This window comes from Prunus dulcis, chromosome 2 (genome assembly GCF_902201215.1).
Source record: "Prunus dulcis chromosome 2, ALMONDv2, whole genome shotgun sequence".
NCBI classification, from domain to species: Eukaryota; Viridiplantae; Streptophyta; class Magnoliopsida; order Rosales; family Rosaceae; genus Prunus; species Prunus dulcis.
Genome location: NC_047651.1, coordinates 18,987,004 through 19,014,229, shown reverse-complemented (window position 1 = coordinate 19,014,229; position 27,226 = coordinate 18,987,004). Strand labels below are relative to the sequence as shown.

Below are 27,226 nucleotides of genomic sequence, written 5' to 3'. Positions count from 1 at the left end.
TTAGAGGCCAAGACAACACATGTTCCAAAACCTTGTTATCAAAACTAAGAAGGAAATTAAAGAATGTAGATAACAAAAAACACTAGAATAATTAAGAAGAAATTGAACTCTGGGATTAATCAGTAGCCTTGAAGAATACATGTATAGTTTCTAAAGAAGGGAGATAACGCCAATGGGTTCCCACTATAGTGGTGGTGGCATGATGGCACCCAGTTCGAACTCCAATGTAACCAAAATAAGTAAATAAATAAGGGAGACAACAAAACACTGGATTACATTGACCAACAAAACACTAGATTACATTGACTTCAAGAAGAAATTGAACTCTGGGATTGTACAAAGGGAATTCTTAAACTCTTAAGCTTAAGAAAGTTCTAAGAAGAACTTGATCAAATTAGTAGTTTGTAATTTGTTTGGGGCATCTAGATTACCTCCACAGTGCTCCTTGTTCTTGTCTAGCATATGCATTTTCAATACCTTTAGTTTTCAGCAATGGCTGTATTCTAAGCCCCTTGACTCTGAGTTAGCTAGCACAGTCAGTCAAATAAAACCATAATGAAAGACAAAAAGTCAGGAGGGGAAAAGACAATGTGAGTGACTAAAAGCTTTGAGAATCACAAAGCTTTTCACTGCAAATCCAAGATGAACAAGATTAGGGTTTCAATAGGTATATCCACTAAGAAGATACTAAAGGAAAGGCAAGTGACCAGGCTTTCTTTTGGACTTGCTTTCTTTTGGACAACCAGACACACACACACTTACCCAAAGTTATAGTTGTCCTTTGTGCTGCAATGTACATGTCATATGCTCATCACATTTTGAAAGAAGCAAAGTTCAAGTTATAAAGAGATGTCCAGCAAGGACATTATCATCAAGACCAAAAGAAAGATAGCTCTGAAGCATCATGGCATATAAATAAAAGTAACAAGAATATAATTAACTGATCTGCAAAATGATGAAATACAGCAATCATATATATATATATATATATATATATATGTATCTTTAAACATTATTATTAATCAACACTCTGAGAAAAGGATAAATGACTGAGAGCAATAGAAAACTGTTGACAAATGAAAATAGGCATTTCAAACAATGTCAGAAAGGGTGTCACTTCCTTGCTTGCTCTCCTAAGCAAAGGCTTATGCTATTTTCTAAAAGATTCATTTAGATAATAGCCTAAATCTAGACCTACGAAACCCTAAGAGAGAGAGAGAGAGAGAGAGAGAGAGAGAGAGAGAGAGAGAGAGAGAGAGTTAGAACGTGAGAAAGAAGAGAGAATGTTTACCAAAGTTTAAATAGAAAGCCAAAAAAGCCAGATCTGAAAAATGGCAGAAACAGACAGATCAGATACTGGAAGGCATCATGAGGTAAATCTGGATAATGATGAAGCGGAAAAAGCGCTTAGAGCCTTAGACTGACAAAAACAACATCATCATAATTTTATGATCATGAACAACGAAACAAATAAATGAAAAGGGAGAGCAATGATGAAACTTTTTATGCAGTCTATGAAACTGAAAAAGGAGCAATAGTAGTCAAATACTCCATCATTACTCCAATCTGCATAAAACTAACAACCTTAATTGATCTAAAAACAAAAACCCATGATTTTAAACTGCCAATAAATAACCCCAGAAAAGAAACAAAACAAAACAAAAAAAAGAACCCAAAATAGCAAATCATCTGAAACATAAAAAGAAAACAGAAGGCAAACCTCTAAGACTGAAGAATTAAGCCCTCTGCCGTGGAAAAAGAACAGGTCAATGGAAGCCATAAATTGGGGGGAATGAAGCCTGGTCCGACGACACTAATTCACCAAAAGCCATATATATGTATACCTAGATATAAATATACAGGTTGATCTATAAGAAATACAGATCAAGGAAAAGTGTCCTCGAGCCAGACAACATTCCCCTCAAAAGCTAAAGCTTCACATATCTATCTATCCTCTTCTTCAAAATCCATGATTTTGACGATCATGTGTGTCTCTATATATATGTGGACTATGTGTGCTTTCTCTGATCTCTTTTATCTCTCTGTCCCCCAAGAGTCTCGCCTATCTTCAAGGGGGGTTAGAGAGAGAGAGAGAGAAAGAGAGAGAGAGAGAGAGAGAGAGAGAGGAGGAGGATGAGAATGAAGAATGAGAAAGAATAATGATCATGGGGGGTGTATGGTAACTATGGTATGGGGTTGAGGGGTGAGAGAGTTATAAACTTATAAATTTATAATAGCAAGAGTCATAAAGGCGATATAAAAAGACAAAAACATTGGTGCAGACTCGACCCTACCAGCTGTGTTCTCTCTCACTTCCAGAAATGACCACGACCCCATGCACCCTCTCTCTCTCTCTCTCTGTCTTTACTGTGTCTAGCCAGAGTCACACACAGTCACAAATATTTAATTACATGAAAAAGAAAACATATATATATATATATATTTGAGTATATATTATTAGGGTTAGATTAGATGGATGAAACTGATATCATGTATATCGACCGTCGGATTTGGCAGATGACCGTTGATCGATGTAAACACCTCGTACAACCCTTGACCATAAGAATTAGTACCCCAAAAAGTAAAAAACTCTCTCACACCATTTGATTTTGAGCATGATGCTTTGATTGTGTCATCGAACATAATAATAGTGAATAGTCTACTTAGACTTATAACAATTCTGTGTGTACCCTAGAGATCAAAGACCCATCTTGGACCGTAGGATCCTATCATTGCACAATGATCAAAAAGTACACCAAAATAATAATAAAATAATTTATTTATTTATATATAGGAAAAAAGGAATCAAAACAAAGAGAGGGGCTATGAAGGGAGTCAGAGGAGTGGTTGAGTGATTGAGCTGCCCGATAATGGAAACCCCATTTAATACTTTGGTCACTTTTATGTGAAATCCATTAAATCTTTTATTTTGATGAAGTGAAAAATAAAGAAATATGAGGGGCCCTCGGCTGGCGTGTCACTTTAGAGCTCAGGCTCAGGGCGAGGAATTCGAGGCGATGACCGACAGATGGGGCAGAGGCGTCCCCTTCTCTCATTTTCACTTTGCCTTTCGGGCATTTTTAGCCTTTTACCTTCCCAACCCCCAATTCCTCGGCGACTTTTCTGGGTCCCTTCTATTCTCTTTCCCTTCCCCTTTCCCTTGCGCGTCAAAATGTAAACGATCCCGTTTCAGCTTTCACCCCATCTGTCTAGCTAACATTTTTTTACCTTTCTACTGTCACAATCAAAACCATTCAAACATTCAAGAGGAATTGAGAAGAGGGGTAATTAACAAGTTGTCAAACGAGTATATTTTTACCTAGGGTTTTGAGGGGGTGGTAAATCAGAAGCATATATATATATATATATGTATTTGTATTGATGAGATGGAATGATGGGTAGCTAGGTTAATTTATGAACCTTTTCTTCTGTCTTACTTGAGGCTGCCAAAAAGTACTGCGTGTTTGCAGCCAATAGACCATACACTGTGGCACATTTGACATTGCTGCTAGCTATGGGAAAAGAAAACAAAAACTTGGGTTTGCAGAAGTAAGACTTGTAATAAAAACAAGTAAATTTTCATGTCACAAATAGTTGAAGAGCTTTGTGTTGTAATAATTGCATTAATAATATGTAATTGGGGGACAACTACTTGACTCACAGGATGAGTTTTCAACAGTAAAATGCAGCCTTGTTGGGGTAAAAGTTTTGAATTAAACACACGTGTTCATCTTCAAGCCATGTATTATGGCTTTTTCTCATAATTTTAGGTGGACAATTACTTTCAATCATAAACCTATAGCTAAAGAAACAATTGCATATAATATAAGGAGGCTTTTAATGTAAGTCAATGGAAACCCTACCTACCCCATTAGTGTATTAGATTAGGTCATAGGTCTATGCCCAAATTTCAGTTTTATTATTCTTGCAAGTTTCAAGTGATAATGTCATTCGCAAAATAATTCAATGGTAAAAACACAAGTACAGGACATTGCTTTCAGCTTTGTTAATCAATTACATTATTTTTATGTAGTTAATTAGTAAAATCGAGAATTGGAATCCTGATGATCTCCTTGTTTTATCTAAAAGAGGGTGCCCGGAAGATGTGCTGCCATGCCTACTATGCACAACTTCACCACCAAATTAAGCTCAACCGTAAACCCTAAGCCTCCTTTATTTTCTAGCTCTTATTCTTATTTGGATCTCTCTCTCCTCTCTCTCTCTCTCCTCTCTCTCTCTCTCTATTTGTTTCAATGTTGAATGTGGTTGTGTATTTGTTGTACATACATATCTATATCAGAGTGACAAACGGAGAGGACGATACTGGCTCCAGATTTCAACGCTCTTACAAGCCTTGAAAGTTGTGTAAATTAAGAAGCAGCTGTGACTGTGAGAGAGAGAGAGAAGAAAAGGCTCAGCAAGAAAGAAACAACACGTAAATGTCAAATCCCCCTATCTCAAGCCAGGTTGTCCATTTCCATTTCAAAATTCTATATAAAACCCTAAACCCTATACTAATACTAATATTCCCCCTCACCATATTGTTAATTTCGATTATAATATAAAAACTTGAACATGTACATATTTTGTATATGTATATGTAAAAAGGACAGGTGATCACACAACCCACCTGGAGCTGGGTTTACTACGCTCACTTCCCTCCATAGACAAGCCATATGCTTGTCACGTGCTGTGTCTGTGGCACACTGTAACTCTGTGTGGCTCTGTGCGACTCAGTGTGACTGTGTGAAAGAGCAAAGGTAGGGGGGGAAGTAGGAGTGGTTGAAAAGGAGGAAAAGGTTGAGAGAACTTTTGAGAAAGCTTTTTGGCACTTAAGTCAATTTGGTGGCTGGATCGAGAAAAAATTTTTATATATATATATACTCGTACTTTGTACTAATCACTAATATATATATATATATATATTAATAAATCGCTAAAGACTAGAGATCAAACAACAAACTGACTGCATGCTCTTCATCTTTTGAATTCCTTTGGCATGCAAAAAAAAAAAAGTAAATTAAGATTTTGAATTCCTTGAATTAATGGCCACAGAGCTATCACTGTGGACCATGATGGTGACTGCAGAGAGTAGCTGGTAGCCTGGTATTGATGTTGAAGAGAGTCAATGAAAAATTCATATCCAAAACTACATTTACCATAATTTAATTTGATGGTGGAAAACCTTCTCAGTGCATGCAAGGATGTATTTGGGCTTGGTTCCATTTTGTATAAAAGTTTATGGGCTTGGTGGTTCATACAAGTCTTCATGCCCAACTATCATCTTCAGGTCTTCAGGCCCAGTAGTTCATTTTGGGGCTTTTCAACATTGACTTGGGAAGAACTTCCATGTTCTGGGTACAAACAATCACTACTAGAAATCTGTGAAGTGAATTTTGAAGCATATTGTCACACCGAGTTGTGTTTGGAATCTCGTTCAGGTTTGGCACTTATAACAAAGAATGAAGCTCGGCTTTGGACTGATGGTCGCTACTTTCTGCAGGAGACACATCAACTTAGCGAGCAGCGGCAGATTATGCGAATGGAGGAAGACCCTGCTGTATATAACTGGATGGCAGATGTGAGTCACTAGTTCTTTGAGGAACCCTTGTAATTATTTTCAATGTTGTAGATTCACTAATCATTATATTTTCTCATATATAGCTTTCAACCCTTTCTGATCTGCACAACAGTGATTTGTTTCCTTTAGTCACCCCCATCATGTATCTGTCCTAGTGCTACTTCATGAGTTGCTTCTAAATGATGATTCTCGTTATTTTTATTTACAACTTCTTTGTTTCCTTTAGTGGGTCTAAGTATTGTAATGGGTATGATACTATGGGGCATCTGAATAGATATGAATGTGTATTAAATAAAAGGAATGATCATTAGGGACTGATATACCTTCAGTTCCTAGGGAATACATTAGGCATGGATGTAGTTCTTTAATAGAATACATGAACGTGTATTGGGTATTACAAAAATGTGGGATTCATTACAAATATTAGGCACTGATTTTTATATTCAGTGACATATTATCAAAAGAGGACTGCCTTAAAAGACACTGATATATAACAGTCTCTAATAATAGGCTTATTATCATAAAACGTCCCTAAGGTTTACGAAACTATCAGATTGCATCCTTAATGTTTTTTTTTGTCATTCGTGGTCCTCAAAGTTAGCATGCATGATCACAAATGGTCCCTGTCGTTAGATTCCGTTAAAAACTCCGTTAGTTTGCTGACGTGGCATATATGTATATCACAAAACATCCTTGAGGTTCACACACCTATCACAAATGGTCCTTACGAAATTTTTTAATTTTTTTAATTTTTAATTTTCGTTTTCTTTTTAAAATTTTATGAATTATAATTATTTTAAAATATATATTAAATTTTAAATACATGAGACACTATATTATTGTAGATGTGGGCTTCATATATATGCCACATCAACAAACTAATGAAGTTTTTAAAAAATAATTTAAAATTCATAAAATTTAAAAATAAAAAAAAAACTAAAGGTTTAGGGTTCATAAATGGTCCTCAAGATTAAAATCCTTCTATAAATTGTTTTTTCATTTATAAATAATTTTAAAAAGAAAAACAAAATTTTATGAATTTTATATTTAAAAAAAAATAAATTCGTAAGGACCATTTGTGATAAGTGTGTAAACCTCAGGGATGTTTTGTAATATACATGTATGCCACGTCAGCAAACTAACAGAGTTTTTGACAGAACCTAACGTCAGGGACCATTTGTGATTGCATATACTAACCTTGAGGACCATAAGTGACACAAAAAAACATTAAGAATGCAATCTGATAGTTTCGTAAACCTTAGGGACGTTTTGTGATAATAAACCCTAATAATACTACAATAGGCATCTGTTTTCAGTCCCTAAAGAAGGCAAAAGAGACTGATACCACTCAGTGCCTTTTGAGCTCTTTTTTAATAATTAATGAATGCACATTTGTACACTTACATGAAAAGTGAAATAGACACAAGAATTCCTTGACACGGGTGCAATGCACTTTGTGACTATCTTACTCCTCTCGTATGACCAACCATGTAAAGAGAGAGAGAGAGAGAGAGAGAGAGAGAGAGAGAGAGAGAGAGAGAGAGAGAAATTGCGTGACACCGAAATTCCTCTCCGAATTGAAACTTCCATGTCAATGAGTATAGTGCACCATTATCTCCAATTATGCAAACAACAGAGTTGTGCATCAAAAGTTACTTGACCTAATGAGAATCACCGATGTCTTTTAGTCTCAAACTATCTCCTGACTCTACTTATATTTTGATTCCATTCCTTCATGTTACTTTAGATCAATGTTTAGTTCAAAGTTCCAGAGAGCCAAATTACTTTCCAAGGTCATATCCAATGCTAATAACAACTTTGCCCCTAACTTACATATATATATGGTCTACTATATATTCGTCTTTCCGTTGGCTACAAATTGTCATAAAACAGAACCACTCATTTCTAGGTCCATTTAATTTCATGGCTTCCAGAAATTAACCAACTCCATCCGCCTTCTTTGGAATTTGACATGCATTCACAGTACTGTTCCACCAACCTTCGTTCCCATATGCGACAGACACAATGACTGTGACTGCAATTCAATCCCTTCATGCTCCAACCTCTTGATGCCAACATACCAAAATAAAATAGACCTGCTTGATCCAACAAGCTGCACCGTGTTGCGCTCTTTTGACGCCACGTTGCTTTGCAAGTACTGGATCATTATTCTGCTAATGTGGCATGAAGAAAAAGTCCTAGCTTCTTCACACCATTGTCCTTTCGTATAACATGAGGACCAGCTAAATGTCTTGGTCTCCTCTGCTCGTATTCCTTTGCTCTAAACTTACCCAAGGGAAAGAATGCTACGTGTTGAGAGCATTAATCCGCATCAGAAAATACAAGCATTGCATTATTGGTTTAAACGATGATCATGAATCTTTCCATTCATTGTTAATTAATTTGAGTTGGACATTCACATTCTAGTATAATATCACAACATACTCTCAATACGAGAGTATTATATATTACACATGAGAAATAAAAATTAATCATCACCATTCGTTATCAGTCGATTTTTAAGTAAAATGCTCACATTCTAATGCTAAGCAAGCAACAAGGACCATGAGTATGCCTAATACAAATAAAACAACAACGTGCGTCATTTTCACACACTATCTTCATCACTTACCATCTCTCTTTTTCTTTCCGATTAATTTCATGACTTCATGGTGACGAGTCTCTGTCTTTGCACAAAGTAAAGTGTTCATACTTTTCTTTCCTCTGATATGATAAGGAGTAAGATCCTCCTGCCTAGCTATGACAATATTGTAATTTAAAAAATTCAGCATCCAATCTCCGTCCTCCAATTGTTGCCTAAACACAATTCAATAAGGGAAAACATAGTCAACAAAACATTTTAAATATTAAAAATAATAATAACTCTAAAGATAAACAACACCATGGAAGAAACGTGGGGACATTCCCTTTACCCTACATCAAGGCAAGGCCCACACAGTATTTTAATGAATTCCTCCAACTTATACAATTTTGTAATTATCGGTATGAATTTCGAAGTCTCCACCATGTACAAATGAATTATTTAACATAAAAAAATAATACAAACGATATTATATTATGTTGTTAAATTGTCGATTTCATTCATATATCAAAATAAGCACCGACATCATCACATAAAATGCTAGAACATTTGTAAGAAATTATTTTCATAGTATTCTCTCTTAAGAAATCTTAATAATCTTGTTAAAAAAGGAACCAAGATTTCTTTTGCTAATTAAAAAGGACCAATATTATGTTGTGGTCTTGGAAGAGTTACTAGGAGGAAGGGCAAAATGACCACGTGGCAAGCCAGACTGCACGACAGACACGACAGACAACCTGAAATAGTTGTCCCCACATACACGACTCTAAGTTGGCTTGAAATCAGTACAAAGACAAGGGCACGTGTCGATTTTAACAATTGAGCTTTCTGCATACAACCGTCAGATCTCTGCCACGTCAACGAGCCATCACCGAAACTCCAGAGAAAATGGGATACCGAAGTTTTGACCGGGAGCAGGTGGCGAGAGATGATTGGGTCACGGAAGACAGGTGACAGGTACCTGTCGAGATGCAACTAAGTTCATTGGTTTAAAATAATATCCTCTGCCATTTTTTTAATGTTAAGATGGGGTCTGTAAATTGATCGTATGGGAAGGAGAATCAAAATTGGACACGTTCCGAAAGTGACTTTATCAAAACATTTTCATGGCTTGAGTCGAATTTGTTAATGGCTTTGCTCTTGCTTGAGCCGAAGCCTTGGAGCAATTAGGGTTTATTGAATCATTAAGTAGGAACTTGGTTTTAATGATGGAGACCCTATTGCTCATTAATTTTTTGATCGCATAAACTTGGCGTGATAAACGTGATGACGGTATTTTTTTTTTTTATAAGGCGGCTTAATAATTTATATGGTTTGATAGTAAACAAAATCGTAAATTAAGTGCATAATTGAATCTAATCTTATTGATAGTCTAATAATATAATAATATATTAAAATGTCCAATTAAAGTAGGCATTACTACCACTATATTTTCCGTGTTTTTTTTTTCTTTCTCCCTAAGAGATTTGAGCACAAGTTGAAGTTGTGTATGAAAATGTTGGTGTCCCTACTCTTTAGAAATTAAGTAGCCGATGTTATAAGAACTTGTGTCTAGCCACTAATACATACACTAGAGTGAGGCGCATATACAAATTACACCAACCCAATATTATTGTTACAATTAAATTGCCAAATGCTCTTTTATGTTTTTATTTATTTATCATGAACGTCACATGGGCAAGATGTTCAATAAAATACCTAAAAGAGACCGAAACAAAATACAAAGTCAAAAATAACCTACTAAGGTGACGTGCAGACTTCATCTTACCTGAAGAAGAAGAAAAACACATGAATTCACTATTGTGTCCCACACCTCATAGTATTGGTATATCTCCATGTACATATAAGCTATCGATTACTCCTAGGACTAGAAGTATAAGACACCAAAACCAACACATGGAAGAATTTATGTAACATCATAAAATCAACAAAGAAGGATGGTTCAATGAATTAGAACGTGATTCACGTTCATATTGCCGACGGTCTACATAGCTAATAAGGAGAAGACTCAAGATGTATGATAGTTTACACAATGACAAAGACGTAGGCATTTTAAAATTATATCTTAAAAGAATATACAAATCACCAAAAAATGTGCTGCATTAAACCACACAAGATGAAGATAATAAATAAACAAGTTAGCTCGGCTATAATCCTAAGCTAGCTAGAGCCTAATTCACAAATAATATATGGATTATGAATAAGTTAAAAGAAGAAGAAAAAAAAGGGTAAAATTATTTAATTATTAATGCACTGAGAAAAATCACTATACGCTATGAGAAGGCCCATAGATTTTGGATATAAAGAAGCAATCAGAAGTCACACACAGAGACCAAAAACCATGACATAAACACACATAAGCTAAGCTTTTGAGCCAAATCCGTTCATGCATATCAAGAAGAAGGCACACACTCCCAAAACATTCCCTCCCCGAACAACCATCACCAAATTTGCAGACCCAATTAGTACTTATGCTGATTAATCTTTGAAGATCCTATCAAAGATGATGTTAGACCAAATTGAATATTCTAGCCCCACAGCAGAAGATGATCATGAGGGTTTTAGCTGCATGAGCTCACTTGAAGCTGCTGGCAGTGTGAAGAGGAAGAACAGCAAAAACAAGAAGAGATTCAGTGATGAACAGATTAGATCATTGGAGTCTTTATTTGAGTCTGAGTCAAGGCTTGAGCCAAGGAAGAAGATGCAATTGGCCAAGGAGCTGGGTTTGCAGCCAAGACAGGTTGCAATTTGGTTTCAGAACAAGAGAGCTAGGTGGAAGTCCAAGCAGCTTGAAAGAGACTACAGCATACTCAGAGCCAATTACAACAACTTGGCATCAAAGTTTGAAGCTTTGAAGAAAGAAAAGCAGGCCTTGGTTATTCAGGTAATTAATTAACCAATTGATTGTTCATTCTGTTTTGTTAATAGGGTTAAATACAATATTAGTATTAATTAACAGAACCAATATATCTGATTAGATATGTCTTGTGTTTTTGTCACAGTTGCAGAAGCTGAATGATCTGATGAGGGAAAGGCCAGAGGAGGAGAGGCAGAGCTGTGGTGAATCAGACAATGGAGATGCAGCTAGGTCTGAATCTGATCAGGTAAAGCTTAATCATCTGTCACTTGAAAAATCAGAGCAAGGAGGTCGTGGGGTTTTGTCAGATGATGACAGCAGCATAAAGGCAGAGTATTTTGGTCTTGAAGATGAACCAAACCTTGTGAGCTTGGTTGAATCTGCAGATGGGTCCTTGACATCAACTGAGGACTGGGGTAGATTGAATTCTGAGGGTTTCTTTGATGAGTCAATTAGCAGTGATTATCAGTGGTGGGACTTCTGGTCTTGAAAAACAGAAAAATTAATGTGTTCATCTTAACTGGAGTCAAGAGAGCGAGAGAGAGAGAGAGAGGGCATGCGTGTCAATTCATCACCAATCACATTAGATTTTGAGAAACCCTACAAATGCATCTGAATGAGGACTGAGACCAAAAAAATTATGGGGATCATGTGGGAGAGGTAGAGCCACAGCAGCAAAGGCAAGGCTTTCTAGGATTTGAATGAGCAATGTGTGCCTATGTATAGGCCCAAAAGCCAAACACACACGGACATATTTATGCATTCAAATCTCAACTAGAGTTTTGTAGGTGTTGGTATATATGCTAGCTGCTCGACATTGAACCCTGAACACTTTGATGTAGCCTCTAACATATGTGAATTTGTTCTATTTCTGTTGCCAATTTGCCCATTTACACACACACTCACAAGTTTTACACTCCACTTGAGCAAACATCAACTTCTAATGTTAATTAACTGTTAAAGCCAATTGGCAAAATCAAATAAATAAATACATTAACATATAATTTAACTTATTGAGGGGTGGCATCAAAGTATCCAAAGTGCAACACAATCAAGAATTGCATAAATCATGATACTTTATACTACTTTTTTCTCATACCATAACGACATAATTAAAGACTATATTGAAACAAAGCAAAACCCAAAATTGATCTCAAAATTTTCCGGACAGATGAAACCAATTTAAGTTGGGATACCCAAAATCTCGAGTGCAAAATTTAAATGCTTTTAAACAGTCGAGTTAGAGAAACCCCTAATTCTTATTACCCCTTTTTGGCTTGTTAGAAACACGACATCCGAACACGTACCAGGAGGCGTCGTTCCGCGTGAAAGTCATTTAAGTCAACACAGGACTGGCCAATAGGCTCTTCGATCTGAAACGGCACCGTACGCGTGCGAAGTGTCCAAACGGCATTGCGTTTCAACGCTCAGGCACTTGGCCACACTCACTCCTTCCCCATCACGCTCCGTGCTGTTGTTGCTGCTACTGGTTCAGTAAAGGTGGGTGCTTTAGCGAAAGAGCACACGCCATAGCAGGCAGCCCATAGTCGTAATGAACGACCTCTCAAATGCAGCTCTGAGAGACCACCAAAGCAGCGCCTTCAAGCCCATACCTTCTCTGGTCCTCTACATTCTTGCACCCATCTTCTTCTTGGGCCTCTCGGTCTCCATCTTCATCCTCATTGTGGTCCGCAACGCCCTCTTCTTCGTCTCCTTCCTCGTGCTCTCTGCTCTTGTTTTTGCTTTCGTTGTCTGGAACAAGCGTCACTGGGCGAAGAAAGCTGCATTCTTTTTGTTCCTCGACTCTCTTCCTGAGTCTGACCTTCGTCTCGCTCAGCACGGGCAGCTTGTTAAGATCACTGGGGTACTGTTTTTCTAGCTCTTTTAGCTATTTTTATGTTCTGGGTTTGTTTTGATTTGTATTTTTGTTTATTTTTGTTTTTGGGTATTTGGAAGTGATTTGTTTTCGTGTGGGAATGTGTTATTGGAGTGTTATGTAGATTTAGTTTGGGCTATTTATGTTTGGTTGCTGAGAAATTGGAGGAAAACGAAGGAAATTTTGGGAGCCTTGTTGTTTTTACCTTTTTTCTGTCATCTGATTCTTTGTGCAACTAAGCAGGGCACTGAAAAATGATAGCTTGAGTATTTCTGTTTCAGTGCTATGATGTACTATTTACTTCAATTGGTTTAATATCAATGCATATACGGTAGATTATGTGAAATTTAAAAATTAAGCCCTGTGTTGGGTTTCTGGCATTGGTAAACAAAGAGAATATCAATAGCAGTTATTGTTCTGAAATTCAAATGAAGCCCATTAACTTACTTCAGAATACTTTATAGCGGTGGAAATCAGAAAACGTGTTTGGTCTCATTGAACTAAATTCAAGGCTTGGCAAGCAATCAAAAAGCTTAGATTATTCAAACTTCGTGCAATTATATGTTAATAACGGATGGCGCAATTTCATCTTTTAGTTTCTACATGTGAACTAATTGAGAATGTTGTGTGAAATCTTGAATGACATTAATAATGCATATGAACTAATTCCGCAACGTTCTAACAAGCTGATAATGCATGTGATACACGGTGGTCTCTAAACTTGTAGACTACTGCATTATGGTTAACCTTTCCTGTTTTTTCTTGCTTATTTCCTCCAGTTTCTCATCCATCAGTCAATATGTGATTTATTCTGTTGGTAGGTTATAATTTCCATCAACATGTTGGGGGGCTGATCCTAATTTATTATTCTGATGATTTCAGATTGCTTCATGTGAGAGTCTCTCCCTGGAATCTTCATATGAAAAGGCTACTGGATGTATCTATGCGTCTACTCTTTTATATGAATATAGGGGATTAACTCGACAGCCAGTGAATATCAATAGATCATGCTTCCAGTGGCATTTAGCATATTGTGAGGTATTATGTTCTTCTGTAGCCTTTCAAACAAATGTTCTTCAGTAGCCGTGTAGATCAGTGAAAAGACTGTTTCTTGTCCTTCTAACTAGATGAAATATGTTGGTTGCATTCACGAGATAGATAGATGATGTTCTGTTTCCATATTTATTCGTACTTTGAGTCCATTTTGTGCATTTAATTAACTTTAGTAGGATTGGAATGCTTTCTTGGTACTCAAAATGATGATCCAATTTTTTGCTTTGTTGATGGTTTTGTTTTCTGCCACATCCTTCTGATTATCTTGAACTTCAACTCTGGACTTCCTTTTGCCCTTGTAGCACGTACAACTTTATCCAAATTACTTCTTTTCGCTGTGCATTTAGCTCTTCTCATAGCCCCTGTGGCTAAAGATCTTAGCTCATAGTTGCTCATTGTTCTCAAGTAGAGCTGCCTATCATCTATCTAGTAGCTTTGTCTGATTTTCATTTGTCCTGTCTCGTGGTTCTTTTATATGGACATGCTTAATATTTTTGTTTGTGCTCTAAAACATTCTGTGGTTAGAAGGCCTCAGGCTCTGCTCCTTTTGTTAGCTTGGATTTGCTTTTCCTGTTTTTTTTTTTTTTAGCATCACCTGGTACCTGCAATAGTCTGATAATTGGAAAAACAAAAATGAGGATGGTAGAAAAAGTTGAAAGATAGAAGTGTGTGGCTTATAATTACTTCAGGCTTCTTATCAGTTTCAATATTTAATTTCTAAGTAGTATCAATAATACACATTTTGCTATCAAACTTTTCATGTATATTATGCTTTTAGATATCTCAACTAAACTAGCCAAATGCATCTTACTACTTTTTTCTTTCACCAGATATATACTATTGTCTGTGCAGATCTCTTTCCCCAGAAATCTGGTTTTTTGCTTCTCAATGCTATTATTTGAACCATGAAAAATAGAAAATATCTGTCTATTTGGAATTATAATTTTTTTTCTTCTGCTTCGGCCTTCCACCTGACAGAGATTCTCCACAGACTTTTACTTAACCGATCAGAAGTCTGGTCTTAGAGCTAATGTCAAAGCTGGTTCTGGTTGTAAAGTTATTCCACTGGTCGTTGAGAGCAAACTTGTCAACACTAAAAGATGTAGACTCCTCTCCCCTCACTTGAGGAAATGGTTAAGTGAGAGAAATCTCTCGTCTGAATCCCGTCTACTACGTCTGGAGGAAGGGTAACCTAATTATACATTAGAATGTTAAATTTCTTTGTTTCTTAGCCCTGAGCTTCTTAAGAGCTTATGTACTGCAGATTTGCATGAGTTTTGGCAGGTATGTACAAGAAGGCAGCTCTGTGACAGTATTTGGAATGTTGCATAGAAACAATGAGATAACTACGATTGTTCAACCACCAGAAGTAATCTCCACTGGGTGTCTATGGCGAAAACTGCTTCTCCCAGTCGACATTGATGGGCTGATCCTAAGGGTCTCTCATCTGGCTCAGCATTCTGCCAACCCAAATTCTATACAATAGCCAGAAAGATAGTAGGTAGGACAAGATTTTTGGATGATAACCCTTTTTTCATTTCAAAACAAAACAGTCTGTTTTACTCTGAATCTTGATGTCTCACTAACCATTATGTACACCTTCAGCTGTAAAACATTAATTTGCTCTTGATGTCTCTTTTCTATAGCACTTTGATTGCTTCTGTATGTGGGGATGTCCTTATCTTCTTAGTGCAAGAAACCATCTGGCAATAGTGACATTAAAAAATATTCCAGAGGGCCAACGGCAAAACCAGGAAGACAATGAAAAGCCCATTAGCATGAAGAGAACAGAAAGAAGAGCATCATTTTAAAATGGGCCTTTGCATTTTGTCCCTCTCAACAATTGACTAAGAAAAACAAAAACAATGTATCAACTTTCTTTTCAGGGTTTTCCTCTCTGTTTCTTAAGCCAAAAAAAAAAAAATCAAATAATAACTGGTTCAATCTTCTAACATTACAGCACCTTTGAAGGTATATACTGAACTCCTCTTGATTAAAAAATATATATATATAATCTATTATGACAGGTGTTTGGGGGATGATTTACTAAATATAAGGTCAAGGGTTGACAAGTTGAAACTGGCAAAGGATATGCTCTCACCATACAATTTTGATTTATGATTAAAAAAGTGTCAATCACTTGCCTAATTGCAGATTAGTACACTTCGCTTTCACTTTGTATGATTTTAATGGGGTAGTGTAAGTAGAAGATGTGACTGCCCTTTTAGCAAAAGGCTTTTACCTACCTCCTAGGCTTGAACGTGCTAACAAACTTTCATTACCAAAGTTAAGCACAAATGACATTCGATATTGACCTTGTTTGTTTTTATTTGGATTTGACTTCGTAGTCAACTCAGCTCTTTCTAGCTAATTTCCAGCTAATAAAGGTTTAAACTTGTTTAATTATAATCCAATTGGTGTACACTTTTCATTGTGGACGGCATGAAGGTATTCTCTGAATAGTAAAATAGACTAGCGCACCACCTGGGCCACAAACTAGTTTAGTGCTAATTTAAGACAAAAAACTGGATCTTAGAGGTCTCTTCTCTTTTATTTATTTTATAAAAATATAATAATAAGGATGATTCGAACATCTTGCAATATTGGGAAGTGAAGTACCACTAAATTTAGACGTCTTTGTGATAAAATTTTAAATAAAAAAAATCACTTATGTTCGTAATGTATATGTTTCCAAGGAGGGTCGTCTTGGTTCATTTTGATATTGATACAAATTATCTACAAGCTAGAAATTTGTATATTTTGTGTGTGGAAATTGATGGGAAATTTCATTGGATTATACTGCCAGTGGGTGTTTTTTAAACAGCAGCAAGATGCCAAGAAGGTTGGTGAATCGTCGTATCATATTCGTATGAACTCTACAAATGGAAGACTGGATTTTCTTTCTTTATTTGTTCAGGCCATAGTCTAAGAATAGATAGAAATCTTAAAACCTATCTTCAATATATAAATCAAGATTCCACTAGGCGTGGTCTTTACTCTTTACCCCTTCATCTAGTCCACCCCTACCTCCACAACCAGAAATTGGTGTTTTTAAGCACCAGATATTACACCTAATTATTTGTGTCATCAAGCATCATAAACAAACAAAAAAAGCTTTGCGCTGCCAAAGGGCACCTTACAAAGTCGTTGGGGAATGTTATTTGATAAAATAATATAAAAATTATTGTTTACAAATGAAATCATTAATCTTTAAAAAAATAAATTACAGTTTTTGTCATTGACATGCATAAACGACTAATCTGTTATCGACATGCATAAACGACTGACAACTCTTATTTAGTGTAAACCTCGTAATTGGCGCTTTGTGAAACAATGATTTACAATCACCACACAAGACAAAACTGTTGAACCTATAATTCACCTTTCATTGCATGGTTGGCCTCCACTTCAACTAAGATTCATGATCAGAAAAATCTTGGGTATTTTCTTCTTTTCTGGGGGGTGGGGGCTGAAAATGAGATTTCATTTCATAGTAACCTCAAAAGGAGAGGAAGAGGAGAAGAAAGTAAATACAAATGTTTGGGTTTAGTTGTTAAACAATAAGCATCATTACACATGTTGGACAATGTTGATCTGGGTATCTTAGTAAAAAAACAAAAAAAAAGCATAATATCCCCTTCATGATTAGTTTTGATAATCCAAGCCAAGATATGATTCTAATGCAGCCAAACACAACTCCTGTAATCATCATCTATGATGATCATGATATATATATAAAAATCCAAACCCTCAAATCGTTCCTGTTGATTCATGCAATGTCTCGATTAAAGTTGATATGCCATATATTTTTTTTTGTAAGTATGCGTACGTGGGCGGCATATGCATGCAGTTTGGTGTTAGATATTTGAGACTGCACTTTTCGGTTGTGTGGCACCAACCAGACTTTAAGAAGTGAAAAAAATTGGAAAAGGAAACAGTAGAGAGAAGGACTACTATTGGATTTTGGAAAATAAAGTTTGTGAATATTGAGTGTGTGCAAGTTGTGTAAGCCTATGAGGTGCTTGAAATTATAAACAAGTATTTGCACATCACGAATCTAATCTGGACAAAGGAAATCGAGAATATGAGGTCAAGATTATGCTTTGTTGTTTATCTGATTAGTTGCACTTTGGTTATGCCTTAGAATTTCATAAAGTTGGTCCTCCATTAAAGTAAGCATCCTCCATAAACATTTCTCTGTGTTGCCTGCTGGGCTAAGCTATCTGTATTGATCATTTTAATCCTAAGAAATTGTGTTAATTAGTGTGTTTTGTTTAATTAAATAAATATAACATTCCAATATTTCCAATCCCATCGTTTGGTCCACTCTCTCCCTCGTTTTACTTATTTATTCAACAAGTGTCGTGTGTGTGAAATTTGAAGTCAAGATATTATGTTGTTTACATATCGCTCGTTATCAACTCTAGGGGACACCAAACAAATGAATTTGTGCAACATAGGCAATTCTCATTGATCCATCGTGCAAAAAACTTTGGCATGCATGTTGAAGTTCAAATTTATGGCCTGAAAACATAAATATGGTTCGTTTATGGGAAGTATAATTGACATTTGGCAACATAATTTTTGCCATCTTTGTAGACAAATTCAAAAGAGGATATATAGATCAATGAAGATAGGCAACACAAGCACAGTGAGTCAGTGAGTTGGAATATTTTCATGTGATATTTGATGAGAACAAGCAAATCTACATGTAGGACCCAACTCAACTTCTCAGTTACCTCTGTTCAACTTTTTGCAGTCAAAAGAAAGTGGAGTTTGCAAGAGTCATATATCATCAATTTATGCCTCAAGAGAACCCCACGAGAAAGAAGGGCTCCTTGAAGGACCACGGATCAAAGTTGAACATATTCTCCATTATTCAAAGATTCAAGTTTCTGAAAGGAAAAAAATAATAATGAAAATATAAAAGTCAAGAATCTTGAGACCTCCCCCACCCCACCCAAGCCGGTCAAAATGGAGCTTCACCCAGTTAGATTATAGCATCGAATCCAATCGTCGTGGGAGTTGTTTAAAACCAAGTGGGTTAGGTCCTCACCATCGCAGCTAGCCCACTAACTTACTTCTTTGTTCATTTGACCTTGCTTTCTAAGATTAGGGTAATCAAATCATCCAAATCCTAAAACTGAGGTTTTTTTCTTCACTCTTTAATGATTTGTTTTTAAGGAATAGAAAGTAATTTTCATTTGTCAACAACTTTTAAGATTTTCAAAAGCAAAGTTGGAGTGTCTAAGCCTCAACTACCCTTGATGCGAATGAATTATACTGGACTGAAAATAACGGAACACCTGACAACATATTTTTACATACCAAGAATTACGAGATCACTCTTTTTATTCTGGGTTGACGGAGGGATCATACCATTTGAGCTTTTTTTTAAATCGGTTACAAAGTTTCAAACACAGTATTTGTTATGTTAGAATATTGTATATGTCTCTCTTACACTTGATTAGCGATTGATAACGTATTATTGGAAGATGATTTTTCTTTTTCTTTCTAAATGAAGCATGGGTCATTATGGTACGTAATATATTGCACGACTTGTGAAACTGATTCAGCCAAAGTATAAACTCCATGTGCTCAAACTTCCATGTAGGTTCGTGCAGAAAGGTTAAATGAAGAGAAGACTTCCAACAAAGTTGGACTCAGCTAATTGCTTTTGGATATATTAACACACAAGTTAATGTAAAACACTAACATATGTGCTCAATCCTTAACCATATTCTCGTGACGACCTAAGATAAAGGCATATATAGGTTTCATCGAAATGCCATGGATTTGCATTTGCTTCAAATATAAAACCATGCAATAGGGTTGTACAAATTCCCAGCATATATATATCTTAATCACTTAGCAATCTCCGCTTGATTAGACCACTACCAATTCCTTTCTCTAGCTACAAATTTGTTTTAGTCGACTACGTAAATAATCATATGGTATGAACTTGTTTAAGAAAAATAATGCGATTATAGTATTATATTGTCAAATTCTTTCTTCTTTGCATATGGCGTTCAATTAATTTCGTGTCCGTCTCTCGTTTTCGAAACATAAAAATATGTACAAGTTGCAAGTTGCATGGGATATCTTGATTACATAGTAATCATCGGCATCCGACCGGAACATTAAGAAAATATTAAGTGTTTGTATTATGAGCTGGTTTGCTCTACAAATAGTAATCCCCATTAATATTGTATTCTTTCACTGCAATTTCGTCTCTGGTCATTGCATGCCACGTCAGCTTCTGGTTATATTATCAAATTCAAACATATATATATATATATATATATATATATATATATATATAGATGGTAAGGTTTGAATGCCATGGGAAATTTCCTTGAAGTTTGCCGGTGACATACACAAGATGCGTATACGCATATTTGATTTGCTGTTATAGTCTTCACACTTTTTAATATTCAAACCCTAATTATAGTCACGCTTAGATTACATATCCCCTTTTCGAAATTAAAATATTATTTTGCAATTTTTAAGGTTTTTTTTGTCCTTGTTTTCTTCTTGCTTAACTCCCAAGAATTGTGGTGTAGTGTTTGACAGAGATCAACCAACTCCCCGATAAGCTTACCTAAGCACATTCATTAAGTATGGAGATTAAAATAAAAATTATCCAGCCAGTATTTGAATGTTATTAAAAAAATTATGAAATCTTTTCTTTCTTTTTATTTTTTATTTTTTTTATTTTAAAGATTAGCTTAGTGGGTGAGTGAGTCCATGGCTTTACTTTAGTGGCACACGTGCAAATCTTTAAATTGTAATGATGGTCTTGGATTCAGGGTGAGTCCATCGTATCATCACCAAACCATGGGCAAATTTACATTAAACTAATTGATGTCTCCATATACCAGTTAACCAAAAATAAAATAAAATAAAAAATAACGACAAAAGGAAAATACGCTACCTATTGTGTATTGACTTGAATCTAGTCAGGGTCTGCGTCCCTCGCAAGTCTTTCTTTTGACTGCATGCTTGCTTACAATTTTTAACTTTCGAGACAAAAGGAAATCACATTGTTGGTCCCTACAATACATAATCAACTCGTATTCAATACAAACATTTGAAAATCACATTGTTGGTCCCTACAATACATAAGCAACTCGTATTCAATACAAACATTTGAAGATGTAATTTTCTTCTCTTTTATTTTGTTTATATATACATATCAAAGAAACATATATCAATATTATGTCTTTTTTTGTTGTGCGTAGCGATTTCCAAGTTCCAAAATACGCAGAGGAGCTTTGGAACGTGGGTAGGAGCTGTCGTCGTCAAGGTGATTCATGGATATCGCATGCAACAGCCACGTGTCAATAAAAACAGCTGAGAACCATAACTCGAGGAACCTCTGAGATATCAACAGGCCATTCTCTTTTTGCATACACGCCTAAAGACAGTGCATCGGATCAGATCCCACCAGTTTCGCTGCATGCGCCCGTCGCACCAAAAGATTTTCCCTCCTATGCATGCATGGGCCTTCATGTGCATCCAAACGCCCTCGCCGAACAACGTACCGCCAAAAGCCGCCACGTGTCCGACCGCGCAACCTGAAAATAACGGCTGCCATGCTTCCCTTGTCGAGGCCTCCCGGCCAAAGTGTCTGCCTCACCTGCGCTGCTGCGCATGTCATGTCTAGTTCTTATCACGCTCTATTTATTTGCCTTTTTTATTTCAGTTTTCTAAATCTATACAATTGACGCCAATATGTAATTTGAATTCTTTTTACAATTCTGTTACATTTGTTTAATTATTTACAAGCGGAGGGGTCAAAATATTAAACCGCCAAAAATGGGATGAAAAGGGTTGACGTGGGAGCGTAGAGCACACGAATATTTTAATTAAAACACATTTTAAAACATTTTAAATGGTAAAATATAATCGTAATTAGTGAAAAAATTTGATAACCGGGTAAAATTAGATCGAAGTCTCAAAACGAGGAATATCTAGACAAAGGCTATCACCAATTGCATCCATTGAATTGAACAACAATTTTACTTGCAATGGTACAGTTCAATAACTTTAATTTATTGTAATTGTATTGCATAGAGTACCGTATATAAATTCTATTACGTAGTTTTTCATTCCCATGTTTGTACTTGTACTGCCCGAAGAAATTGAAAGGGACAAAAACAAGGAAATGAGTGCATAATGAAAACATGGAAGTTCTTATAATATCAAATTGGCCGTTTAAAACACCATTATGGATGAATTTTCAAATAAATCAAAATTATATTGTGAGAGGATAATGATATGTTACTAATTTATGGTGAAATGGGTTTTAAAACAGTGGTTAGGGTCGACTTTAGCACATAACTACTTGGTACATTCGGACACATCTCTTCCCAACCCAATCAATCTAGGATTCCTGTACATTTTTAAACATTTTCAATTTATTTTCAATTTAGCATATAGTTAAATTTACTCCGAAGACCCACTTCAATTTGCAAATTCTGCCAATCGTATTCCACTATACAGAACTAAAATGACAATCATACCCGCGCCCCCACCCCCAATCCACACTTCGTGCACATCTGGCGGCGCATCTATAAAAAAATTATAAAAAAAAGGTTAAAAGAAAATGAAAAATACAAAGTTGTTTCAGTTATACGCCCCAACCATTGAGAGTCTTGAGTATAACGGTTTTCTTTTCCAATTTTCCCAATTTCTTTTGTATTTTTCTTTTTCTTTTTTATATATATTTTTTGTTTGGGTTTGTTTTGTAGCGCAAGCTGCCAAAAATCTATGCACCGTATCTCATATCTTCCCCTATATATTGCCCCATTCTTCAGCTTATTTTTGGTTCAAACTCAAAACCCACCCCTCTCTCTCTCTCTCACTCTCATTTCCAAACCAAAACCCACTCTCTCTCTCTACTCTCCACCATGAAAACAGACATTGAAAACCTCTGGGTTTTTGCCCTAGCCTCCAAATCATTCCGAGCCTTCTCTGCAGAAAGCATTGCATGCACGCTTCTGCTCGTAGCTCTGACATGCCTTGCCATGACCTTCATCTACTGGTCTCACCCTGGCGGCCCAGCTTGGGGTCGCAACTTCAAAAACATCATTCCATTGCTGCTAAAATCTTCAAAAACCAAGCCCGTAATTCCCGGCCCCAGAGGCCTGCCTCTCATCGGCAGCATGGCCCTCATGACCTCCCTGGCCCACCGCAAAATCGCCGCCATGGCCCGCTCCTGCAACGCCAAACGCCTCATGGCCTTCTCCCTCGGCCAAACCAGAGTAGTCGTCACGTGCCAGCCCGACGTGGCACGTGAGATTCTCAACAGCTCCGTCTTCGCCGACCGCCCTGTCAAAGAGTCCGCCTACAGCCTGATGTTCAACCGGGCCATCGGGTTCGCTCCGTACGGCGTCTACTGGCGCACCCTGCGTCGAATCTCCGCCGCCCATCTCTTCTCCCCTAAGCAAATCAAGAACTCTGAGGTCCAGCGGCGCGAGATAGCTTCTCAAATGGTGGCAATGTTTGGGACCCACAAGGAGAAACTGGCCATTCGTGAAGTGGTCAAGAGGGCTTCGCTCAACAACATGATGTGCTCTGTTTTTGGGCGAAAATACGAGCTTGAATTTGGGGCCTCCATGAACAATGAGGTCGAAGAGCTCAAAGGGTTGGTCGATGAAGGGTACGATTTGTTGGGTATGTTAAATTGGTCCGATCATCTTCCTTGGTTGGCTGATTTTGATGCCCAAAAAATCCGGTTCAGATGCTCCAATCTCGTCCCCAGAGTGAACCGGTTCGTCTCCCGAATCATTTCTGAACACCGAACCGGCGTCGAAGCCGGAAAAGACGAAAAGGCCCCTGACTTTGTTGACGTCTTGCTTTCGCTCCAAGGACCCGATAAATTGTCCGACTCCGATATGATTGCCGTCCTCTGGGTAAGCATTTAAATCAGTCTCTTGCTGCTGTTACTCAGATTTTTTATTAAAATCTTCTTCTTGTTAGCAATCAAAAGGCTGTCGTTTTATATGTGCAGGAAATGATATTTAGAGGGACGGACACCGTGGCGGTTCTGATCGAGTGGATCATGGCGAGGATGGTGCTTCATCCTGATGTTCAATCGACGGTCCACGACGAGCTTGACAAAGTGGTGGGAAGGTCGCGAGCCGTCAACGAGTCTGATATCTCTGAGTTGGTGTATCTGACGGCTGTGGTGAAAGAGGTCCTGAGGCTACACCCTCCTGGCCCACTTTTATCCTGGTCTCGCCTCGCCATCACTGATACAACAATTGATGGGTATCATGTGCCTATAGGGACCACAGCCATGGTAAACATGTGGGCCATCTCAAGGGACCCGGAGGTCTGGGTGGACCCACTAGAGTTCAAGCCCGACAGATTCGTGGCCCGTGATGGGGAGCTGGAGTTTTCGGTTTTCGGGTCGGATCTGAGGCTCGCGCCGTTCGGTTCTGGTAGGCGGACTTGCCCGGGGAAGGCTCTGGGGTTGACAACTGTCACGTACTGGGTGGCTTCGCTTTTACACGAGTATGAATGGCTACCGTTGGATGAGAATGCCGTGGACTTGTCTGAGGTGCTAAGGCTGTCGTGTGAGATGGCAAAGCCATTGGTTGCTAAAGTGCTCCCGAGGCGCAGTGGGGTTAAGCCCAGCTCAGCTCAGTGAAGTTTAATAGTAGTAGGGATAAAAAAAAACAAGAAAAGGTTCGTGCAGGGGTTGGTTAATGGTTTAGTAAAAAAAGCGTATACCCTTTTACTTTGTTGGTCATGTAATCTTGCTCTGTCACTGTATCTTGTATGTCAAGGTATGGTTCAAAGTGTCTTTTATTAATGTATGTATATGGTTAAAATTAATACAAGTTTTATTTTCCTTAAACCTGCATTTTCATGCATGCATTTATGGACCTTAATTTGCAACCAAGAAGATGTCATAGGAGTTGATTAATTAACTAATTTTGTGGTGTAATTCCATAAGCGCCCCAAATTCAAACCAAACTAGCAATAATGGATCATGGATATGTGAGGTATCTTCCAACGTTATAAGCCGGTCTCGTATTATGTGAGAGAGTTCGAAGCGAATTAAAAATATTTTTCTTTTTAAATTGTTGTGGCAAATTAAAAATATTTTAAACAACAACTAATACCAAAACTTGGTATCTAGGAGGGAACCATTTGTACGTAAATGATATTTCTCAAAGATAGGACGTTAAATTTTGACATTAATTCATTATCCGATTCATTAAAAAGATAATAGATTTAACTCTACACTTGTATATTCTAAGCAACTTAAAACCATATGGTTAGAGGTTGAGGTCCTCCCCCCCCCCCCCCCCCCACAAAATGGCACCCGTTTGAACCCCATGATGGTAATTGAGCCCCCCTCTTATCCTATAATGTAGATAGTTGAATTTTCAAAATTAAAAAAAATCATATAGTTAGAATATCGTTTATATATATATATAATTATATGATTTTCTTTCAACCATCATTGGCGGCTACAATTTGGTGTTAGATCTCCACTTGCGTTTCAGTGTCGGATCTTCACCACCATCATTTTTGCAGTTTCTTTATGTTCGAAATAAGTCACTGAGACTCTTTGGGTTCTCTGTCTAGTTTTCACCTGTAATAACCCAAACCAAAATATCTAAAAATTAGGATTTCTTTATTCTACCCAAAAGACGATTTTGCCCTCGCATATTTTAATAGGGAAAAAATTGACTTTTTGATCGAGAAAGAATTTGGCAATTCCACTTACGCCGTTGCGTAGAGCACAGCGAAACGAGTCCGTAGACACAGAGTAGACTCGAATCGGAGTTGTAACGAAGAAAATACGATCAAAATACAGCGAAGGGCAAAATGATAATTTGGACAAAAAGTCAGATTTTATCCCATTCCTCTCTTCTCTCTCGTCATTTCTCTCTCCTCTCTCTCTTTCCTCCCGATTCGCACCAGCAGCCGACCTCCCTCCCTTCTCGACGTCGCCCCGGTCGCCACAGGTCGAACCGATCTCCGTCGTTAGTACCAAACTGACCACCACTCACCCGCCGTCCTTCCCCGACCCATCGCCGCCCTTGCCGTGGCCGGAGTTCGCCGGAATCCGCCATTTTCTGCCGTTTTCCAGTTTGAACTTCCAGCTCTTCGTTCTCCCTCAATTCTCCACAAATCGTTCGAGTAAGGTATGGTTTCTCAGCTATTTTTCGTGTTCTAACTGATGGATGTATGGGTTCGGATCGATTTTGGCTCTAGAACACTCGATTTTCAACTTGAAAATCGATCGAAACTTCGGCCGTCGTGATCGGCCATTTCCGGCCACTTTTTGGGGTATGCCCAAGAACAAAAGTGACTCCAAATGGGGTGTTTTACCTAGGATAGAAGTTTGGAGTCTTGATTACGAGATTTTCCTGCAACCCATAATCGCTTTGGACGCCCAATCTGCCCGCGCGTGTGGCGGCGCGTGGGCGAGGGTGGTGAAGTGACTCTATGTAGTTTTGTGATCCTCGTGCTGTCATGAGCGCGTAGGATTTTGCGGATCTCGATTCGGAGTCCGTTTGAGCCCCGAACGGATTTTCCATATTGCACGACCCTTGGGTGCAGTGTCGTCGAATCTTTGGATCGCACTCAATTTTGGATATGTCGTACTACATGATTTCAGGATCATGTAGGATTCGACGGATTGCGAATCGAAGTCCCGAATACTCCGAAATCGCGAACCCTGGGGCTAGGGTTTGGATTTTAAGCGATAACGCGATTTTGGCTAATCCGACCGTCCGTTTCAGACCAAACTCGTGGAACATGGTTCCTTCTCTATGAGGAACCTTCAAAGAAGTCCAGATTGGCCATCGGAGATTGTGGACCCCACGGGTTCCAGATCGGCCGATCTGGCAGCTTATCGCTTAGTTAAGCGTCGGGTCTTCCAAGACCGTTCTATTTTTCTGAAAGGCTAATGTGGGCGTAGGAGTGACTTGAAATAAGTGCACGCACTTCTAGGAGCCAGGGACAGGGTGTTTAATTTAATTCTTTTATTCAGCAGTTTATTAATTTATTATTTATGGTTTATCAGGCACTAGAGGTCCGGTCGACCCACAGGAAGGACCTTCGAAGGGCCCATCTAACTCGGACCATCAGTGAGTGGACCTTTCTTTTCTAAAAGATTTTATAATTATATTTTATATTTGATCTTGAATAAGTGTTATAGCATGAATGATATTGTGAAATATCTTTATTTTTATAAAACTTAGCCGAGCAATAGATTTGAGATTTTTAATA

At 37.6% G+C, this 27,226-nt stretch overlaps 3 protein-coding genes across 4 annotated transcripts; all 3 read left to right on the top strand.

Annotated features, from left to right (window-relative positions):
* Positions 1-10,445: 10,445 nt before the first annotated feature.
* On the top strand, positions 10,446-11,939 carry LOC117617100 (homeobox-leucine zipper protein ATHB-12-like). Its single transcript, XM_034346357.1, has 2 exons — positions 10,446-11,067; positions 11,186-11,939. The coding sequence occupies exons 1-2, from the start codon at positions 10,687-10,689 to the stop codon at positions 11,528-11,530; spliced, it is 726 nt and encodes a 241-aa protein (XP_034202248.1). The 5' UTR covers positions 10,446-10,686; the 3' UTR covers positions 11,531-11,939.
* Positions 11,940-12,053: 114 nt separating this feature from the next.
* On the top strand, positions 12,054-15,634 carry LOC117617099 (uncharacterized membrane protein At1g16860-like). Of its 2 annotated transcripts, none has more exons than XM_034346355.1 (4): positions 12,054-12,904; positions 13,799-13,954; positions 14,948-15,156; positions 15,254-15,634. In XM_034346355.1, the coding sequence occupies exons 1-4, from the start codon at positions 12,593-12,595 to the stop codon at positions 15,453-15,455; spliced, it is 879 nt and encodes a 292-aa protein (XP_034202246.1). In that variant the 5' UTR covers positions 12,054-12,592; the 3' UTR covers positions 15,456-15,634. The 2 variants fall into 2 exon arrangements, with proteins under 2 accessions (XP_034202246.1, XP_034202247.1); XM_034346356.1 differs by having other exon boundaries at positions 15,234-15,634.
* Positions 15,635-22,818: 7,184 nt separating this feature from the next.
* Positions 22,819-24,836, top strand: LOC117618712 (cytochrome P450 78A9-like). Its single transcript, XM_034348416.1, has 2 exons — positions 22,819-23,886; positions 23,985-24,836. The coding sequence occupies exons 1-2, from the start codon at positions 22,882-22,884 to the stop codon at positions 24,624-24,626; spliced, it is 1,647 nt and encodes a 548-aa protein (XP_034204307.1). The 5' UTR covers positions 22,819-22,881; the 3' UTR covers positions 24,627-24,836.
* The last annotated feature ends 2,390 nt before the right edge of the window (positions 24,837-27,226 follow it).